The sequence below is a fragment of the Antennarius striatus genome, chromosome 4 (genome assembly GCF_040054535.1).
Source record: "Antennarius striatus isolate MH-2024 chromosome 4, ASM4005453v1, whole genome shotgun sequence".
NCBI classification, from domain to species: Eukaryota; Metazoa; Chordata; class Actinopteri; order Lophiiformes; family Antennariidae; genus Antennarius; species Antennarius striatus.
In genome coordinates, this window is record NC_090779.1 from 5421120 (window position 1) to 5443859 (window position 22740).

General features: G+C 41.0%; 1 protein-coding gene across 1 annotated transcript in view; it reads left to right on the top strand.

Moving 5' to 3' along the window:
* The window catches only part of far1 (fatty acyl CoA reductase 1), a 30852-nt gene extending 15519 nt beyond the window's left edge, over window positions 1-15333 (top strand). The window contains exons 7-13 of the mRNA XM_068312048.1: window positions 1275-1319; window positions 3437-3564; window positions 3636-3703; window positions 4296-4467; window positions 7286-7415; window positions 10596-10723; window positions 11470-15333. Of these exons, the coding sequence (XP_068168149.1) occupies window positions 1275-1319; window positions 3437-3564; window positions 3636-3703; window positions 4296-4467; window positions 7286-7415; window positions 10596-10723; window positions 11470-11629 (831 nt within the window). The 3' untranslated portion in view covers window positions 11630-15333. The remainder of the gene's footprint in view (window positions 1-1274; window positions 1320-3436; window positions 3565-3635; window positions 3704-4295; window positions 4468-7285; window positions 7416-10595; window positions 10724-11469) is intronic.
* Window positions 15334-22740: the final 7407 nt, after the last annotated feature.

Sequence of the window (22740 nt, forward strand, 5' to 3'; positions counted from 1 at the left end):
GCTCTCGATTTACCGGTCGATCTACGTTCCTACCCTCACCTATGGTCACGAGCTATGGGTCGTGACCGAAAGAACGAGATCCCGAATACAAGCGGCCGAAATGAGTTTCCTCCGTAGGGTGTCCGGGCTCTCCCTTAGAGATAGGGTGAGGAGTTCGGTCATCCGGGAGGGACTCAGAGTCGAGCCGCTGCTCCTCCGCATCGAGAGGAGCCAGATGAGGTGGCTCGGGCATCTGGTCAGGATGCCTCCTGGACGCCTCCCTGGTGAGGTGTTCCGGGCACGTCCTACCGGGAGGAGGCCCCGGGGACGACCCAGGACACGCTGGAGAGACTATGTCTCCCGGCTGGCCTGGGAACGCCTTGGGATTCTCCCGGAGGAGCTGGACGAAGTGGCTAGGGAGAGGGAAGTCTGGGCTTCCCTGCTTAAGCTGCTGCCCCCGCGACCCGACCCCGGATAAGCGGAAGAGAATGGATGGATGGATGGATAAAAGGATTTATGTTATAACAGAGTAACAAGCAAACATTTTTTCTTAACTGTAATGTTTGTAACTTGAATAAATAATAAATTTAGAGTTATTTAGCATTAAAGAGTAGTTACATGTACTTTACATTACATTGAGTTACATTTAGTTACATTTGTTAGTTACATGCTTCTACAGGTTGGCATTTCTTGTTTTTTAATTAATCAATCAATGCATTTGTTCTGCTGTTGAATGTGCTATGGTGACTCTATCAGGGCCACCAGCTTGCTGGTTGTTATTATAGCATACATTATAAGCTGGTCCTGCTAATAACAGAATGCTCCTATGTTTGAAATTAAATGTTTTTCATTTTTGAGCTGATAAGGCATCAGATAATAATAGATAATTGTATTTATGTCTTTGTGTGTTCTAACTGCCTTGCCTTCTGTTATCATCGGCTTTTTTTTCTTTCTTTTTTTTGGCGTAAACTGTTAGGAACATTTCAGTTTGTACATTTGCATTCTTGAAACCTGACCAAGACGGCAGCTCTATTTTGTAGAGGCACTTGTTTGTTCTATGGTGACCTGTTGAATAGAAGTAGGCTGTTTTGGATGCTGTGACACAGCTTGGGATACATTGATTTTCTAGGTTAGTCCTGATTTCAAAGTATGAGCCATTCTGAGTAATACTTTATGAATTTTTAAAGTTTGTGAAAATTTTGTATCATTTACTGTATCAACTTATCCATTTTCTGTCAATCAGCTCATTGTTTCTGCAGTAAAGTCCTGCTTCTTTACTGTGATTATTCCTCCAGGGCTGGATCGATAACTTCAATGGACCTAGTGGAATATTCATCGCAGTAAGTACTGACAGTAACATTTCAGGAGTTTTAATTTTCCAGGAGATTTACCCAGTTGGAAATGAAGTTGCATTAGTTATAGGGAGCCTATCTGAGCATAGTCTATTCCACAGCTATTACTCTTAGCCTCATAATACTTGACATTTAAATCTGAAGCTACTGGATTTCTGTTTGACCTCCAAGAGGCTTCTTGACTTCCAACTGACCGGAGAGCACAGATCTTACCTTTTCTGAAGTTGCAAACACAAAGACAGTTGTGTCAGTAGTACTGTATTATTGTAGGTTTTTGCAGTCATTAAAGTCACAAGTGGTTTATTTGACTAATGGGGCTTTGTGGTGAGTCATCAGCGTTTTTTTTCTGTTGCCAAGCCTGTATTGAATGAGAGATGATGAGATAGACCCCCACCTTTGTGTCGTCCCATAAGTGACCCCCTTTCTCTCAGTGTCCTCCTTTTATTATTCATTCTACTTTTAAAAAGGGCATTCCTGATCCAATGATGTCAGTTCTTTATTATGTCCATAAATAATAGTCACAGTTTGTTTGTTTTTTCTGTAGAGTAGCATATTGAATTTTAAATGAAACAATTCAGATGCAGTTGAGGTTTAGACTTTCAGCTCTAATTCAGTTGGTTGAAAAAAACGATTGATAGAGAATGTAAGGAACTAAAAAAAATTTTTAAACAATCTTTTCATTTCAGGGACTCAAAAGTAATTGGACAAATTAAATGACTGAAAATAAAATCGTCATTTCAAATAATAGGGTTGAAAAACATTTGCTGGCATAGAATATACCCGTTCTTTGCAGAGCTCGTTTGATCACACGTTGTCTTCACAGCAAAATCTTCCAAATTCCAATTCCAGGCCTATTATACGTTTAAATGGTAATGACATAACAAAGGACTTGCCCACACCGCACAATGAAGTGAGCTTTGAGTCATATAATAATAATAATAATAATAATAATAATAGATTAGATTTATATAGCGCTTTTTTGGACACTCAAAGATGCTTTACATTGGATCCATTATTCATTCACTCCTCATTCATACTTGGTGATGGTAGACTACATACGTAGCCACAGCTGCCTTTTGGGGCAGACTGACGGAGGCCAGGCTGCCAATCTGCGCCTATGGCCCCTCCGACCACCACTGGAACAATCACACACATTCACACACCAGCGAGTGCCCCACTGGAGGCAAGGAGGGTAAAGTGTCTTGCCCAAGGACACAGCGACAAATGACTCGGCGGGAGTGGGAATTGAACCTCCGATCTTGAATCATTGGGCGAGCTGCTCTACCACTGAGCCACAGTCGTCCCGGCATGTATGCCTCCCAGCACGAGTCCTCGTGGTGAGAGCAGATAGTGATGTTTGTGTGCGGGTGTCCAGAAAATACTCATCCATTCCATTTACCACTGTCTCTGTTACATAGTCTAGAAAGTAGAGATATCCTCCCTACTGAGCTTCATTTTCTTGCCCACTGAGTTTTGTGAACTCTTCCACTTGTTAAAATCAAACCCAAAGAAGCAGCAGTCCTCCCACATATCATAGACAAAGGCCAGTTTTTTGAAAACAACGTACAATTTGTGGAGAGAGAACTCTGAATGAAAGGAGCTGTCTGAATCAAACTGGAATGACCATCCCCAAACAGACGTTCACAACGCCACCTGTTGTCCACATGCAGTGAAGTCGAGCATCTCTCTCCAGAAAGTTTCACAATAGTTCACACCTTGAGTCAATAAAACTGATAGTAATACTATCAATTCACATGATGCCGCATTGGGCAAACAAACCACTTGTGCCGTTAACAACTTCAGTGACTCACAACTGTACTTTTGACTCCGCTGTAAAGGCGTGAACCTAAAGTCTGTTATTGTGATCAACCTCAGAGGTTTAAATACCTGTTCGCTCCACCAGCCTGTTAGAACCGAATGTGTCTCTTGGATGAGCCGCAAGTCTAGCCGCTTAAACCTTCAACAATGACCGTGACCAAGATGAATGAGAATCTACAACAGTACACAGTTTCATAATGATATATTAAAGGAAAACTTTGGAGCTGGGAAGGCATATTTTAGAAGCTGTTTAGTTTATTTACTTGATTTTCCTTCACTTCCTTCAGGCCGGTAAGGGGATTCTGCGTACAATGAGAGCCTCTAATGATGCGGTGGCTGATCTGGTGCCGGTGGACGTCGTCATCAACACGACGCTGGCTGCAGCTTGGTACTCAGGATCACAGTTCCTCAACAGGTCGGAGAAGCCGATGCTTCAACTTGTCAGCTTGGGCGAGTTTAAGCTGAACCAATTCTTTCTTACTACAGGGCAAGAAAAATGCTGGTCTACAACTGCACAACTGGTGGCATCAACCCATTCCGCTGGGGGGAAGTTGGTAGGTTGTCTTTTATCTCTCCCAAACACAGCCTCTGTAAAGACCCCTGATAATTGTAGTTTGTGTCTGAGCGTGACATTTAATGACAGACCCTACACTGGAATGTAACCCTCTGCCTGCCACACCTCAGACTAAAGCCTTTTGTTCACCGGTTCCATGTGGATCATTGTTGTTTTTGGTTGGATCATTTACCACTACTATTTCTATTGTTGTTATAATGTTTATTATGTGTATTTTTCACTTTTGCCATGTTCCTGTATGTGAAATTGCTTCAAGTTAATCTGTGTTTACTGGACAAACTATTGACACTGAAAATTTAATGTTGTGCTTTCATATTTTAAATAGTTTGTTCCTCATGCGGCACATGAAAAAACACATTTTGAGTTTTAGCACTGGTAGCAAATTTGCCTGCATTCAAGTTACCTGCAAGTCATCACCCTATAGTGAAGTAGAGTTATGATTATTTATGAAGAGTTGTACCATAATTCTAGAACTTATTCTGGTCGCAGGAGCGAAGCATTCAGGCTGGCATGAAGAAAGTGTGTTTGACTGGTGACTCATGACTTATTTTAAACAACCTTCTGTTTCTTAGAGTACCATGTAATATCCACATTCAAGAGGAACCCCCTTGAGCAGGCTTTCCGTCGGCCAAATGTTATTCTCACATCCAATCACCTAATAAATCAGTACTGGATCACCGTGAGCCACAAGGCTCCGGCCTTTCTCTATGATCTGTATCTCAGGCTGATTGGACGAGAGCCCAGGTAACCCCATCGTCGCCGACTCGGGACAAGCTGCACCTCTGCTTTCATTTTTATTTAAGTCCAAATGCCCCCTCACACACATGCACACATTTCTGCTGCTCCGGTCCTGTCGCTCCTCTTTTACTGTGGTAGCCTATCGTCGTGTCTGAGTCGAAGAATGCATAACCCATCTGCTCACCTGTTCATACAACAGGAGAAGTGATGGGCTCTGCACTCTTTGATTTAACTTACAATGTTTGTTTTTTTTAGTTGGGTTCTCAAAGTTCAGCACTGAGATCATTTCTGTCTGTGTGATGAATGCACTAAGGTGGATTTGAGTCTGGAGATTCCTTTGGGAACCTAACACAGGTGTTGGCCCTTAGAAAACCCTGCTAGCCACTGATCATCACAACAATGTGAAGACCGTGACACGCTAAGATGATGGGAAGACTTTAGCAAAACATTGGTGTCTGTGGCTCTAGCTCTATTTATACGCTTCACATCACTGGACAGCTCCTATAGGCAACTTTTCAACTAATTGAAGACATACGATCAGAATCAATGTGAATATTATTATATATATATAGATGGTTAATTTATTTGGACATCAGTTTATTGAAAGTGTACACTTTTTGCAATTTTTAACTGCTGATCATTACAACAGTAGAATATCGTCTCAATTTTTTTTATTAGGAGAGAGATAATTATATGAAAATCGAAGGCTAATACTTTCTCTCTTCCAAATCATTTAGTTGGCATAAATTTAAAAAAATTACAAGATCCAGTGTTAATGTTAGTATTAGGAGTACCCACAACAGACCATAATTTCAATTGTGATGTCACCATTCGTCCCATGTGACAGGAAGGGGAGGGGCTTAGCATTCAAGAATGTGAAAGTTGCTGCTGAGGACCTGACGGTTATGATGGAGAACACGGAGTTACAAGAAAGCTCCAACAAAGTACCACTTTGGTTTAAACAAGGAGCCCATGAAACCAGTCATTTGACATTCAGTGAGAAAGGGATCAGATATTTTTAGAAGTGACATGATGTTCTTGAACAAGTATTGCATCATCATGTCCACTAACAGTGCAGTAATGCTGCATTTGAACATAAGTGATAAACATTGGAGATACTTCCTCCAATTGTAAATGTCCTGTCACAATCTGACTGTCACAACTAGTTGCTTCCTGTCAGTTTGGTGTGTCTGGGCCCAACAGAGTTCACATTGTTCATGACAGACTAGCAGAGTTTAAGCCGTTACTAAGGGCCTTCTTCTCGACTTGCTTCAACCAGAAGAAGAAATCTGCATTCTTCTTCATCTTGTCCTCTCTGTGTCTGCTGTCATGTGTGTATCTCTCTCCTGCAGAAAACTGTATAAACATGGTCTTCAAGAGCAATCCTTTAGAGCAGGCCTTCAGAAGGCCCAATGTCAATCTGCGATCCAACCCTTTTACTAATCAGTACTGGACCACTGTAAGCCACACGCTGCCAGCCCTGCTCTATGATGGCTATCTGATGCTGACCGGCCGCAAGCCCCGGTAAGGTTCCCCCTGCCAGTCGGCCCCCACCTCCCCCCACCACAAACCTGCCCTCCTCCCTTCATGTTTGTCGTTTGTGGTGGGAATCAGGACGGGTCTCTGTGCAGATGGAACGGAACACTTGCTGTGTCTTTACCTGACCTCATGACATCAGCTATGCTTTTTATTTTTAATGCAGAGTGAGAGAGTGACGACTCATTGCCATCTGTCCATCAGAGCATGTTTTCAGACTTGCTGGGGAAAGAAAAAAATCTTTATTCAATTAAGATTTGCCTTTTTGTGATCCATTCGGTGAATATGGCATTTAAATTTTACACCGAATCATGTGAAATCCTGCAGCACCATTGGTCATTAGTAGTCGTGTCCAGTTAGATTATGTCCCACTGATTTTAAAGGTCCTGTTTACTGTGAGCTGCATGTTTTTCAGACATTAAACCACGCATTCCTCCTCAACACAAACTTTAATTGGCTGGGTTTCCCACAGTGTTCGGCTGTCTGAAATAGGCTTAGAAGCTAACCCTCATTCTACTGTTGTGATTCAATGCCTGCTAGTTATCTCTGCCTCTATCTGCTGACCAACCATGCATGTTTGTCACATCCTGTGAATCATCTGACTTCACAGGAAGAATCTGAGTCTTCTCACTCTGCCTTGATTAGTGCTAATGTTTCTGATCACAGCAAAATTTGAAAAGTGTAATGGCTTAAAACTGGATTAAGACACTTTGTTACTATCAAATCTGAAAGGTGGGGTTTTGAAGACTTGGAGCCCATCTTAACTGTTAAAATAATGAGCACTGTTACTCTAACCAAGACACTTTAACTGGTCAAATGATCCAGGACACGTGAACCAACAGATTAAATCATAAACTGGATTCACTGTTAACAGGAGGATTGTCTGCCTTCCAGTAAATCCAGTTTGGCCTTTGCTCACTGAATACTTGCAGCACTATGACAATGTTTGGACAATCCTCTTGACTGTCGAGGTGCTTTTTTTCCCCCCATTTTAAATTTTTCTAATACAAGAACACAAACTTGAACTGAAATAAAAAAGGTGCATTTTTAAAATCTCATGTAACTGAAGTCACATTTTAGTTTTTAGTAGTTAAAGTTTTCCCTGTTTCTTCTGTCCTTCCTTCCCTAACATGAAACCTTGTCTGCTTCTCATTCATTATCCGTGACACACTACACTCAATCCCTGCCATGGTACACTTCCTTGTCCATTCTGCCCTGCTTCCTCACCCTCCCACCTACTGGCTCTTTTCTTCCTTTTCTATCTCGCCTTTATGGTTCATTAAATCAGGATGATGAAGACAATCACTCGACTCCACAAATCCATGATGGTCCTGGAGTATTTCACCAATCACTCCTGGGTGTGGAACACAGACAACATAGTCATGCTGATGGCCCAGATGAGCCCTGAGGATAAGAAGGTAAGGAGGACGGATTTTTGTCCCTCTGCAGCTCATGTCTACTACACTATAAATGTGTGCACACTGTGGAGAGGCAGGCAGATTCACCAGTCTGCCTTAATGTATGAAACTAGGCTACAATGGAGTGAGTCATTCATTCACTGGTGACGAACAGAAATGTTGTTCAGGCAGCGTGTGAAGGAATCTGCTTTTGTGGAGGGGATGTTGCTCGACAAAGAGTCCAGACTTTATGTCCTGTTGACACATGAGACACTCCGTTCTTGTTCTTTGAGAAAATGGAATTTGTACTCAACAAAGGCATATTTGATGACAAAATAACTGAATGCTTCATCCAGAAGTATTTGAAACATCCAAATTCAAATATAGTGCAAAAAATGAATATGTTGTTTTGAAACTGACAGACTTTGACTGTCTTAGCTCAAGGTTTCAGGTAACGTTAACTGGAATTTACTTTAACATTTAATTCAATAAATCTGATGGTATGACCTTGGCAGAGGTATGTGCTCCTCTGAGTTAAGTCTTATAAGGATGTGCATGTTCCAAAAACATGGAACAAGCATGTTTGCTGTTGTGTTGTATTACCATTTCATTTCACAGCTCTCAGTTTTTGTGGAGACGACATTAATTGTTGAAGTTTTCATTTCAAATTCTGTCACATTTTTGTTTATGATTTAAATTGTTCAACCAGTCTGAAACCTTCACTATTGTATTGGGGGCTTCATGGTCTTTTCTCAAGTATACCTTGGTGCGGATTAGCATTATCTCACATTTTGTCTTATTAGCTTTTTTACCCAATTCTTTTATTGATCTCTCGAGTATGCAAGAGTCCCCCTCTATTTTCATTCATTCATTTTTTGCCGCTATATCCGACGCATCGGGTCACGGGAAGCTGGAGCCTATCCCAGCTGGCATAGGGCGTGAGGCAGGGGACACTCCGGGCACGACGCCAGTGTGCCCAGAGCCACACACAAGAACCACCGTGTTGTGAGGCGACAGCGCTACCCGCCTGTATTTATTTTATTTTTAAATTGAAGGTCATGAGGAAAAACAATATTTAATTTGGTGTTGATGATCCACTGTACAGTACTGTAGCATGTAGCATGTGGCTAGAGCAACCTGAAGAGGAGGAGGGAGGAGTTATTGTCGCTCAGAGGCAGAGTTGTCATCAGAGAGATAGTCACCACTACTTCGAAGCTGGACGCTCTGAGATGTTCACAAAGACGACAAACGAGAACAAGAGGGGGTAGTTGAGTATTGGAGCTGCTGGAACGCAGCGTTGCTGCCCCTTGGGGAGTTGTGGCAGAAAGGGGAACTGCAGGATAATTGTCGGATATGGAGGTACACGTTTATTCATATCTCTGAATGTTCCTCAGTCGAAAGTTCTTACGTTGAGAACTTGTGGTATCTCTTTTGTAGTTTAACGTTAGTCTTTACATACTTTTCTTATATGAAGAACTTTCTGTGAACCAAAGGATTCACAGAGTCAATCCCTTGGTTCTTCCTGGAAGGAACTTTTTGCCTCCAAGGCTTTTAAAACCACACTGCATTCCAAATTATTATGCAAATGATATTTTTCTCATATTTCTCCAAAGAGTTGATGCAAATGACAGTCAGCATAATGATCAGATTATGAAACGTTAGAGTATAATTTGAATGTTATTGAACAAACCAGTGATAACAGTACTTTTCTCAAAAATAAAACTTGAATTGCAGAGTTCCTAATTATTACCCACAACAGAGTTTCAATACTTTTTTATAGGTTATAAAGAACAAAAAATAGTATTTGTTGTATTTGGAGCATTAGGAGGTCATATCCACTGAAACTAAAAGCTATTGTTAAGGGGTGGCTGAGTAAAAGGTTTCTGCATAACTGCCAACCTCTGGAGGATCCTTGATGTTCGTGGGACTCCAGAGGCACCCGCAGCTTGAAATACCGGTTTGCTGCTTTGCAGTGACATTTTAGCCGCTGCTCTGTTAAGCTGATGTCTGGTGGAAACCATTGTGCCTTTATCTGCACAAACCCGCATGTGCTTTGAATCATCCATAAATCTCTAAACACTACAATGATCACACCTAAGGTTTTCTCACCTTGTCCAATGCATGCAACGATTTCATGCTTTTCAGCAGTACAAAAGTCCTTTTTCTTTCCCATGGTGCTTGAAAATGGTGGCCTGCTTAGTAATGTGGAATGTCCTCCTTTAGTAGTCATTCCTTTAGCTGGGCTCCACTGGTAAACTGATGTCTGAGATTTGTTTCAGTGATCCAAAGAGCCCTGAAACACAATACCCTCTGTCAGCTTAGTTGGAAAAAGGAGAAAATGTGATCTTTATGAAATTTAAATTCAATTTGCGTAATAATTTGGGATGTGTGTAATTTCACTTCGGTGTTCCTCCTGTCCCGTCCAGTAATCAGGTTAATTCTCCAGTGATAGTGGAAGGCATCGCTGGAGGTTACAAACAACCATCTGTAGAGCCTCTAATATTTAGACACTCAGGCAAACATCCGTGAAATTGATACGTTTTTATGACTCAGACGTATTTATCCTCCAATTGCACCGACACAAAAATAAATATTGGTCGCATGTTATACAAATAATAAAACCTGACCGCTACTCAGCAAATAAAAGAATATTGATTAACTTATAGATTTTGAAATGTTTAAAAAGAAAAGTGGCAACTCGTCATGAAATATAACAAGTACATTAACATGAGCTAACCCTAATTGAGATGTAGCATTGTACAGAGTGATCGGAACAAACTTGTTCAACAGTTACAACATTGTCTGGCTAACGCTATCTGTTTATTTAAAGAGCATTATATTAGGTTCACAGTTTAACCATTGTAATCAAACCAATGATTTGAACTCATTGTTTCTATGACTGTTGAAATAATAAGGTCTTAAAACTGAATTCAGAACAGTTCAAAAGTCATATCACAGTAGTTATTAACTCCGATCACTGGGCGTAATTTCTCTGTAAGTGAATTGTAAATATCTTTGCAGCACCACAGAGCTCTCCAGAACAGCGGCTCCACACAAGTGATTATATGAATGAATGAATATTTGATTGTATTGGACATGTGAGAGGAAAATATTTTCGGCCTGTTGATCTGTCTTCTTGGCAGGGGAGACACTGACATCTATCAGTTTCATCTGTGATAATAGGCCATGTTTCTGTTCCAGATATTCAACTGTGATGTGCGTCAGCTACACTGGGCTGAGTACATGGAAAGTTACTGTATGGGCACCAAAAAATACGTCCTCAATGAAGAGCTGTCAGGCCTGCCTGCTGCACGCAAACACCTCAACAAGTAAGTCACATGAATGAATCACATCTGCTGACAAGGAAACAAAACGCTGAGTGTGACTTCTCCATAGCAGATGCCCTTTAGTCGGTTTTTATTCAGTCTATTCTTCCTTCTATTCAATGTATCCCATCTTTATTGTTTAAGTCTAATCACAGTGTAAAAATAAAAAATGCCCCTAATGGAGGGGAGCCTTGATACTCTACATGTTCTGTAACAACTATAACAATTATGTAATTGGAACACAGACACACACACACACACACACACACACAGTGGGACAAAAGGTCAGCCACTGATTGTACCTGTAATGGCACCAAACCCAACTCTGCCCTTCGTAATGCTGCTCAATAGATTCTTATAACAGAAACAGGTGAAAACAGTTATTATCTACTCATAGCAGAAACAGGACAACCTGATAATGTCCTGAACAAGTCACAAAGATCAAACAGTTAAAACGGATATGGAAATAGTGACGGAATAGTTATTTAAATTGTGTCAGTCAGCTCAAATAACTGATTGTATAACATTTGTATGGGCTTGTATGGATTTTCAAGTATGTCAGTTCACCCATTTAATGACTGATGGCTTTATTGATTCTTTATTCTTTTTCGCGACAGACTATAATTCTGGGGGAGTAATTAAAATTAATGAATGAATTTAAATTGAATATGACAGATCTAACATCATCCTGTGTTTGTGTTGTGTTTTATTATATATTTTGTCATGCTTTCTCTCATTGCGCCTTCCAGACTGAGGAACATTCGCTATTCCTTCAACGCTATCCTGGTGGTGCTGATTTGGCGCGTCTTCATCGCCCGTTCGCAGATGGCCAGAAACATCTGGTACTTTGTTGTAAGCCTCTGCTTCAAATTCCTCTCCTACTTCAGAGCTTCCTCCACCATGAGATAATGAGGCTCGGATCGGGTGAAGGGGTGAAGGAGCAAAGGAATGAGGAAAAACTAGCCGTGGATGAGACGTCTCTGAGCTCAAAGCCCTTTAAATGGATCATGTTACAGGTCTCTGGCCTTGGGTTCACCTCGACGCTCAAGGATTGAATGGAACCATTAACCCCATTAACACAAAGCTACTTGATGAGCCCAGCATTCATCGTATGGTCACGTATTCCAAATCTACCAACCGTTTTACGACAAACGCGGCATGGTTTTGTCTTGCAACCCACAGCTGGAGAAGAAGAACCCCACCCTCATCCTCTTCATCGCGATTCAATCCCTCCCCTCTGGCGTCTTTCAGCTTCAGGGTTCCCACAACTGATGCATCCAGTCTGTCTGCTCTAACAGCCACTTGTCTGCAAAGCAAAGCTATGATGAGGCTCTGCTAAAAAAAATGGCTAGTTCTGATTTTTCTTTTCTTTTTCTGTATATTTTTCTTTGGTGCCACCTGAATACTTGCCTCTTGGCTTCATTCAAATGTTTTAAAAACCTGTTTTAAATAAATATGGCTTGTTTAGGGTTTTCATCAAGCTGTTTCTGGTGATTTAAAGGTGATTTTGCACACTTGGGTAAAGGCGAATGAAGGACAATTCTCTCCTAACTTGGGTGGAGGTTTGTTCAGGAGTCACTGACTAAACATACAATCAACCAAAGCCATTTCAACAAATCTCTAAGGTTGGCAGTTGGTGTCCTGTACATATTTGTTGAAATGCAGTGGCTCGTTGCCAACTAAACATCGTGTAGATTGTAAAAACGTTGCAGTATCCAGTGCCTCCCATCAGATCTCCACATTCTTCAGGTTCCACATTCTTCAGGTTCTCTCTCATGTCATAACTGAAAGTTATTTGTAACCGACTCACAGCTGTCTTGCCAAAGTACCTCGTATCTAACGGGCTCGTGGCTCGGTGGAGGGTGAGACAAGAGGAGGTCAGATTATCAGTAGTTTTAGCTGCTCTTCCACCATCTCTCTCAAAATGGGCCGATACACTTATTTATTGGTCTTTCTTAAAACAATACTTTTCAGGTAGATCTAAATGTAGCTCACCATCTTTAATAGATTTCTATTCTATTTGTAAGCAGAGTTTTAGGTTGTTTTAGGTTATTTTTGTCATGTTACCTCTTCATTTACTCTTAGAGACTTCTAGCCGTGGCTATCTGGACACGAGCGCTTCAATTTTGTTTGGTTTTAATGCCTTGTAACCAGACTTGAATTGCCTATAAATATGCAATATCACATTAGAACGATCTGTTTGTTTCCCTTTCTCTTGAATATAACTTGTTGCATCATTTACCATTCGCCACCTGTAAAAGATGTGAGGTCCCACATCGCTCTCCATGTTTGATCGCGGATAGTGGTCTGCTTGTTCACAAAGTCCTGAAATGAAGTGTGGAAACATAACTAAAAACAGACATAAAATAGTTCGATCTAAACTAGTCAACTCACCCATTCCTGCATGCGGTGGCTGTTCTGTTGCCTCCCTGATTCTGTTTTGCCTTATAACATATTTGCCTTTACAGATAAGAAATGACAGCTAGTTACAGGATTAGCAGAAATGTTTATAGTCAATAACTGTTATTGCCATGGAAAGTCTGCACCTGATGGTATAGCTGGTTTACACGTGCACAATGTCACATTTGTCCCGTCTGTTATTTCCCAAGCATGCTGCGGTGTATGAAGAGGCAGGATGTGACCCTTTGCTGACCTTTGATGATGCTTCCATATGTCTTCTCAGCGTATCTTAGACTGCAGCAGCTTCATCTTCTTACCTGTGCATCCATCTGAATGTCCTAGCTTCACTTAGTCTTTGTCTCTCACAGCATGAGCCATTTTTAATAGGATCGCGTATAATCCTGTGACTTTGTTGGCGAGATGAAAACTGAATCGTGCCTGAATATTTTTTCAATATTCTAATAATGTGAACAGAGCATTTAGATGGTTTTTCTAATTATTTTGTGTGCAGCTCTATTTAGGTAGACCTATAACAAAGCAGATGTATTTTTATGCTGATGACATTGTGTGGCTACTTTACTGATTACAGACTTACTGAACCAACTGCTGTAAGTAAGTTGAAATGAATTCAATGTGTAAAAATCACCTCAGTACATTCAGTGCTGAGCTGTACTGTCAGAGGTTGCTTGTTTTTTTGACTGTACTGTATATGAATGTGTTCTTTCTCTCTGAATGTCAGCCCGACTTGTTTGCACAGCCAGAATCTTCCTCTGACTCTTGAAACAAGAATTAAACAAAAAATGTAATTGCCTGTAATTTTATTAATTATATTAAACAAGGGGTTGTTTGTTGGTGTGCCATGGGATACATTTTTACTGTTGTAATGTTTTCCTGAGTGGATAGGTCTAGTTTCTGATGGTGAATCACTGCTGGATTCTGTTCTGTATTTTTGCAGTGAAATATAATATGGTTTTCTTCAGGAAGGTTGTGATTCAAGACTGTGTCAAAAAGTTCCCCGTCTTGAAATGAAGCAGTATCAACAGTTTTTTCACCAACTTGAGCTGGACTGAAATGAATGCTTGTGTGAAAGCATGTTTTCCTATGTGTATTTTGTCTGACATTCTAGATTAACTCCTCAATCAGACGTCTAGTTGGACGTTTTGTGACGTAAACATGTCTTGAATGAGAGGAATGTTGCATGTATCTGCTGAAGATGATTCTACAGCCAGCAGCTGACGAGCTTGCCTTGGCATGTAGACTGAAAAAAGTTTGTTTCACACTGGTTTTGCCCAAAGGCATGAAAATCTGCCCCCCACCTCTTCTAAAGCTCACTAAACTTAAGGGGGAAGAAAAAAACATCCTGGCAAACCTGCCTAACAACATGCCTGAGGTGTAGAGGTGTTAATGGATATTTTCATATCTAAGCTGTTTCTTGTCATGACAAGCTAACATATTTTTTTAATCTTTTAACTATAATACATAATTAGCAGCAATCCTCTCATCTGAATTTTAATTTATTTATAATCCCAACTGACTGAGTCCTTCAATGGAAGAAGGAGGTTAGCTAATCTGCATCATCTTGATGGTGTGTTTTAATCACATACAGTATGATTGACACTTGAATCCAGATTTGATGTATGTTAATATGTGAGGGTGCAAATGAAAACAAGATAAATCAAAACTTTTCCCACTGCAATCCAGTGGAAGCACGTGTGTCATAAATCTGCAGATTAAATAATTTGGTTTATGGTGGCTTGTAAGGTCGCATCATGTTGAATACTTGATTTTGAGGTTTGGAACAAATGGGTTTGTGTATGTTGTTGTTAAGAATGTTATTTAGTCTTCTCAATGCTCTCATCAAGCCAATCAAATATTTTCCTGCTGAATCCTGTGTTGATGTAGTTTTGTTTTTCTCCAGCCTGTGTCATATTTAAGGATCTTTTTCTATCACCTGCATCAAAGTGGGACTTTCTTTTTCAGACTTTCGTAGATTTCTCCACTCAACAATGTTTGCTTACACTGATATTGTGCATTTTTTAAATGTGTTGTTTGGAGGTGACTCTTGTTTCATCAGTCTGACCTGATGACTACAGGTCATAGTTTGCTTTGGTATGGAAGAAAAAAAGGACTTCTTGCCACAACTCTAAAAAAAACAAATCAATGGGTGCCTTTTTTTGTAGACCAAAAAGAAAAAAATAAACACTTTAATCCTCTTTCCTGATTCAAGGTGTTTGATTTCTCTCCACACTCTTGTTTGAGGGAGTCACTGCATGATTGGCAGCGAACACAATAAACCATTAATCTCAATCTGTCCAGCTGACCTGTTTCCTATGGTGCATAACAGATCTGTCCTCTACTTCACTAACTGTATCCTGAAGCTATTAAGATTTAATGCTTCCATTCAGGATTATATTTGACTCCATGAAAGGAAAGATGGGCCTGTCCTCGTTTGATGCAGACACAAGCGAAGGCTAGTGTTCCTAGTGGTTATTAGCTGTGTGCTGTTTACCCACATGCTCGCTGTAAAGTCTGATCTAACATTTACATGGGTGCAGTTCGCTTGAGGAAAATCTATTATCTCTGTAAACCTCATTTCACCAACCATGACTCTCCCATTTCTTCTTCACTGAAGTCTGATCATTACATTATACCGGTACCGTTCTTCTTAGTTGTTCACACGGAATAAATGTAACGCTAAATTATTGTACCACAACCTTTTCCTCTGAGTGAGACAGTTTTAAGTCCAATATACAAACCCTGGCAAAAATTATGGAAGTCTTGCCAAGGCTGCAGATCCCAATACAATTTGAAATCTGTGGTGGAATTGAATTAAATGGTTTGTGATAAGGCTCCAAACTGCAAAGCTGATCCAACAGCAGCAGTCAGAGAAAGTTGGAGCCAGACTGATGAACAGTACTGTTCGTCATTCTTTAAGGCCTTGACTCAAACTGCAGGCTGTTACAAGAGACAGAGCTACTAGAGTGTGTTGTGGTGTTGATTCTTTGTTTTTCATTATTCTAGTTTTCCTCAAAGTTCATTTGTTTCAGATTTTTTTCTGTCTGCTTGATCTAAAAAGTAATTGTTATTGACCATTTCTTATAGGAAAATCTAAAGATATCCATCCATTCATTTTCTGTCACCGCTATGTTCACTGTCACGGGGAGCTGGAGCCTGTCCCAGCTGGCTTAGGGTGTGAGGCCAGTGCACCGTGGAGCCACAGAGAGACAGACAAACACGCAGGCACACAGTCACTCCTACGGTCAATTTGGAATGGCCAATTAACCTGAAGTGTCTGTTTTTGGAGGTGGGAGGAAACCGCAGAACCCGGAGAGAACCCACGCAGACACTGGGAGAACATGCAAACTGTGCACAAAGTGAGACGCAAACCCAGAACTACCTTGCTGTGTGGCAACAGCGCTACCCACTGCACCACTGTGCTGCCATCTAAACATATAATTAATTCAAAGATGGGTGAACATTCTGTGGCCATGGCATATTTTGCAATAGATTCATCATACAATCAATGTGCAATCAGTGTGCATTTTTTTAAAGAGACTTCTGTTTTCACTCTAACACTCTATGTGCACTGGCAAGACAGAGACAGAGATGGGAAGGACATGCAGCAGGTTAGAGTGATTAAGAATAGGGATGGAAGTCTACAGGTGCTAGTATTGTGATGGGAAGATGGAAAGAGTACTTTGAAGAGTTGATGAATGAGGAAAATGAGAGAGAATAAGGACCAGAAGAGGTGGTTATTGTGGACAAGGAAGTGGATTAGATTAATCAGGATGAAGGGAAGAGGGCATTGAAGAGGATAAAGAGTGGAAAGGCAGTCGGTACTGATGATATACCTGTAGAGGTTTGGAAGTGTCTAGGAGAGGTAGCAGTAGAGTTTTTGACTGGGTTGTTCAACAGGATCTTAGATAGTGAGAAGATGCCTGAGGAATGGAGGAGAAGTGTGCTGGTGCCCATTTTTAAGAACAAGGGAGATGTGCAGAGTTGTGGCAACTACAGATGAATAAAGCTGATGAGCCATACAATGAAGTTATGGGAGAGAGTAGTGGAAGCTAGACTAAGGGCAGAAGTGAACATTTGTGAGCAGCAGCATGGTTTCTTGCCAAAAAAGAGTACTACAGATGCAGTATTATCTTATGACAGGGTGCACAGAGAGGAACTCTGGTATTGTATGAGGAAGTCTGGAGTGGCAGAGAAGTATGTTAGAGCGGTGCAGGACATGTATGAGGACTGAAAGACAGTGGTGAGGTGTGCTGTAGGTGTGACAGAGGAATTCAAGGTGGAGGTGGGACTGCATCAGGGATCAGCTCTGAGCCCCTTCTTGTTGCTATGGTGATGGACAGGCTGACAGACGAGGTTAGACAGGAATCTCCATGGACTATGATGTTTGCAGATGACATTGTGATCTGCAGTGGGAGCAGGGAACAGGTGGAGGAGAAGCTAGAGAGGTGGAGGTTTGTCCTGAAACGGAGAGGAATGAAGGTTAGCCGCAGTAAAACAGAGTACATGTGTGTGAATGAGAGGGACCCAAGTGGAAGAGTGAGGTTACAGGGAGAAGAGGTCAAGAAGGTGGAGGATTTTAAGTACTTAGGGTCAACAGTCCAGAGCAATGGAGAGATGAAGATGCTGACATCAATGAGTACATCAGAGGGACAGCACGTGTTAGAGGTTTTGGAGATAAAGTCAGAGAGGCCAGACTGAGATGGTTTGGACATGTCCAGAGGAGAGATAGTGAATATATTGGTAGAAGGATGCTGAGTTTTGAACTGCCAGGCAGGAGGCCTAGAGGAAGACCAAAGAGGAGGTTTATGGATGTAGTGAAAGAGGACATGAAGGTAGTTGGTGTGAGAGAAGAGGATGCAGAAGACAGGGTTAGATGGAGGCAACTGATTCGCTGTGGCGACCCCTGAAGGGAAAAGTCGAAATCAAAGGAAGACTATGTGCACTGAAGGATTCCTCATACCTACAGTACATTACAGACAGGACTCTGGTTGTCTTCCACTTATATGTATATGTGCATGAACCTGAGATTTAAAATGATAACATTTTGTTTTTTGTACCTGAATATAAAAACAACTTCCTGACAGATTGCACATCCATCATTCCATACAGTGAATCCCAAACACCAACAAACCAAAACATGAAAAGGGCACTGATAATCCATGCTGTTTGTACAGACTTCTAAATTCATACGGACACCTCACATAACTTATCTATGTTGAGAGTTGTTGGGTCTAAATCTCGAACATTCACTCAAAAACTGTTCTAAGCTAGACCAGGGTCATCAGACAAAGGCACCCAGAGAGGTTTTTAAGTTTTACCAGCTGCAGCAGGGAGAGACACAGAAGAGATGCACTTGACTTGGTGCAATTCAAAGTAGACTCTGACTCTGTCCCACCCGGCTGCTTTCTTTTATTAAAAAATGGATAGAGCAGGGTTAGATAAAGACGCGCGCAGGCGTCGTAACAGTTTAGATCACACACAAGGTCGAGAACAATAAGACGTTTTTCTACATGTTGGGAGTTAACTTGTGGTTATCTATGTTGGAACATTCTAATCGTCATCAAGGTTGTAGCTGTCTGCAGTAGGTGATTAACTGGAACAGGATGTATTTGTTAGTACATTCGGGTGCAGCACTTCTAAATGTAGATTATGATATTTTAGAAACACACATATACTTCATCTAAGTTTTAGCTTATCTTACAAGAGTTTTAACAAATTCTGCTTATTTAAAACAAATAAGAATGAAGACACATCCTGCTCTGTGAGTGTCTGTGGGACCAGCACTCTAACACTGATCTGTTTTAATGTGATAGAGGATATGTTTGATTTCTTCAGTCATGTAACTACTCGGAGAAATAAAGACAGTAGGCAGGAAGCAAACGTTCTGTTGGCAACTGCCCTCAGTGTTACAGGTTCCTGTCTGCAACAGCTCCCAGCAGCCTCATGGCAACGGTGACCCAGCAACCATGTCAAACACATTAACCCAGCACCTCCAGTGGGACCGGTGCCTCTGGGCGGAATAAACAGGAGCAAGTTCTGGTTTGTCTGTCTGGATATAATACTATCAAACCTATCGCTGTGTGGATGGGTAGACGATCCAGAGAACAGGAGGTACTGAGGAGCAAAGATAGGTAGCGATTCACATCACAACAGCTTAAAGCTGTACCTATTCATGCGCTCACATTAACAGTGGGTCGATTAAGTGTGTAGGGTGAAGTGGGGACAAGGTATGGAAAAACACACAGGGAATTAGTACCAGGCTCCAGAGGTGTTGACTTCAGACATACGGGGGGTTCTTGTTGACTCAGGGCACAGAATGATTCCAAACTCTAGGAAAACAAACTAAATACTATAAAAATCTTGACAGACTGTGATTCATGAAGGTATAGTATACAAAAGACCAGCAAAATAAAATTAAGCCGATTAAAAATGTAGGTCTTATATTCAGTGACGTGCGGTGAGGTTCATGGCTGGTGAGGCACTGATTTCATCATAATTAGGTTTAAAAAAAATTTGAACGTACAATTTAGATTATTCACCGTTTAATTAGCAACAGGTCATTTTTAAAGTCTCAGAGCAGAATTATTTACACATACAAACTAAGACACAATTAGCATGTTTAATTTAAATTAAAAAAACGTGTTGTTTCCTACATGTTTGCTTGTATGTTACGTTTACTTATAAATGAAGTCCATGCGCTGCTCCTTTTGAACAAAAGCATCGAAAAAATTTCGAGTTGAGTATTGTAATCCTCCATTTTTATAGTAAGGCAAGGCGAATGAATGGCTGCACTTGACTCGCCGATAGATTGTAGTTTACCGTCACTTCTACGGTCGAGGACGAAGACTCCTCGGCCAAATCCCTGGGATCACCGGCACCCCCTACCATGAGGCTGGGGAACTGTGTACCTCACTTCGTGCCTTTTCCAAGCGGTTTCAGGACCGCTCAACTCAAGAAAGACATTACACACATGCAGTTGTTGACAAAAAAAACACTGTACATTATATACACGCAATCCATGGTGAGGCTCAACGCGGGTCTCTTCTCCGTATTTCAGCAATAAATGTCAATATTACGCAATTTTAAGGAAAAATAACCTGAAATTGGTGATGTTAAACGGAAAATAACTTTATAATACACATCACTGGATAAATATAACCATTTAATTTGTCTCTTCCATTTTTCATTTTTTTCTTTCATGATGGCAGGTCAGGCCGTACCTCACCTGTCTCCCCTGACTGCACGTCACTGCTTATATTACAGATGGAGATAAAGCATCTTGTAAATTTGGATGCGTTACCGAGAATGGCTTTACATGTGGTGAAGAGCCCATCAGGACTTGTTCCAGACTCTAAACTCACAGTTCAGGACCTGAGACTGTTGGAGAATATTTTGGATCACTTAAAGAAGACTCCCAAAGGGACAATCAGAAAGAAAAAGAAGGTGACTGTTTTGCTTTCCTTCATCTGGGTCACATTTTATCCATGATTTGTAAGGGGATTTTTTTGCTCTCTTGAAATTGTGTAATTTCCTATTTCTGCAGTAGTCATCACTTTATGTGGTCTTACTGGCGTACAGTAGCTGCTCCACACAGAATGGCACTGATTGATCCTCTGGAAGAAGTAACAGTGGATTTTTCCAGACTCCCACTATTCAATAGAGTACCTGAAATGAGAGATAAGTGTCAAAATAAAATACTGACCCTAATGCGGCCTCAGGGTGTAACAATTTGGAGATCTTGTTCCGACCTGTCCACTTACACCGCTAGAGGTGATCACCAAAGTTCTGTTTTCAATTTACAAAACGCATCTTGCCCCAACAAATTAATGGGAATTTGATCCAACATCAAGATTGGATAAGCTGCAGCAGCCTCAGGGGATACGGGTTAGGGTGAATGTCATTTGGATCATCTAATTTATTGTAAAAATCCTACAATCAGTTTCCCAGACTTAAGGGGGAGAGGCCCAATTTTGAACCCACAAATATAAAAGCAGCTCTGTTATCTGTTATCTGTTGTCTTCTGCGGAATGGGTTGTTTATCAGCTTCAGATGAGGTTCCTGTTGTTGACTCTCTCTGGTAGGATTTCTTGGCAAACCCAATGACCTTGATCTGGATAATCTTCTGTACACTGAGGCGGCTGATCACCATGACCACCTTTATACCAACTGGGATTCACCCTACGATTCTATGGACAATGCAAACCATCCTGCTGGCAGATTTGTCAGATTAAAGTGACTAATAGTATTAAAATGTTGAAGAAGAGACATTACATCATTCCAATCCACAATGGCGACCGTTAACTGATGTCAGTTCAATGTGTATTCCTGAACCATTCTGTATGTGGACTGATCATAAGCTCTCCAACAGTGCAGCACATTCAACCAGCAGCTCATGACACATGTGTGATATGTAATGTTTATATAATGTCATGTGTAACATGGTTATGTTATACAGCATATACAATGTTTATATGCATGATACTTCTGTGCAGACTTGAGATTCGTTTGTCAGGCCATGACTCGGTCTCCCCTCTCTGACTCTGCAGTCCCTCTCAGCTCTCTCTTGATTTTTGTCTTTTAGCTAGCTGTGTTGTTTCTACAGCTCACAGTGTTGATTTATTTCAGTCTCACCTCTCCATTCCAAGATGCAGTAGGAATCCTGAACAATACTGGCTGAGCACCAAAACACAGACTCAGTCATCTGTAGTTAAAAGCTAAGCAGTAAAACCATCCAATCACCCACAAAATGCAGGAATTACATCTATCCATGAAGATCAGGGCCAAAAAAAGAGTTAAAAAGATAGTGAATATTGGGCTTACAATTATTAGGTGAGGGTTGAAATATGTCCTGCCCTAGACCACTGACCCCAAATAGACGTCGAGTTACAGGCGTTAATTCAGCTATTGATGATGGAGTGAGAATAAACTGTATGCCTCTTGACCTCATATCTTCTTGAACACTTGTAACTGTATTTCACTACCTGAATCATTTTTGAGAAGGACACATAAAAGCACTGCCGAGGCACCGCTGAGCAAGGTGCTATCCCCCTTTACAAATTGCTCATTTGAGGCGCACCAAGAAGGAGCTGTCTGCCACTCTACCTCCCTTGCATGCCTACAGGCCCCCCTGTGTGTGGTTGTGTGTATTACAGGGGCCTGTACACCAAAATATTCATGCGTGTGATTGATTGACTAACAAAAACTAGAGTGTGTGTTCTTAATTTCCCTCGGGGATTGTAACAGTGTAATAAATTAAATAAATTAAATTAAAAAATGACTTTTTATCCAGTTATGTATAAAGACTTTTTAATCATACCATATAATGTGTTGGTGATGATTAAAAAAATGCAAATGTGACCAAAAAAACAAACCTCAACACATCACTTTAGGTGTAAATCATGCTAATTTAAAACATCTACCTTCATTCTCCTCTTGTCCAGCTCACTCTGTTCACTTCCCAGACACACAGGATTTTCATGAAATGAAAGAAGTCAAAGTTTCTTTTCTTAGCTCCATTATAAAAGTTCGCCTCCCGGTGTTTTGCTGGTCATCATGGGTTGTCTGGTTTCACAGGCTTTCTCAGAGACAGTAAATGTTCAAAC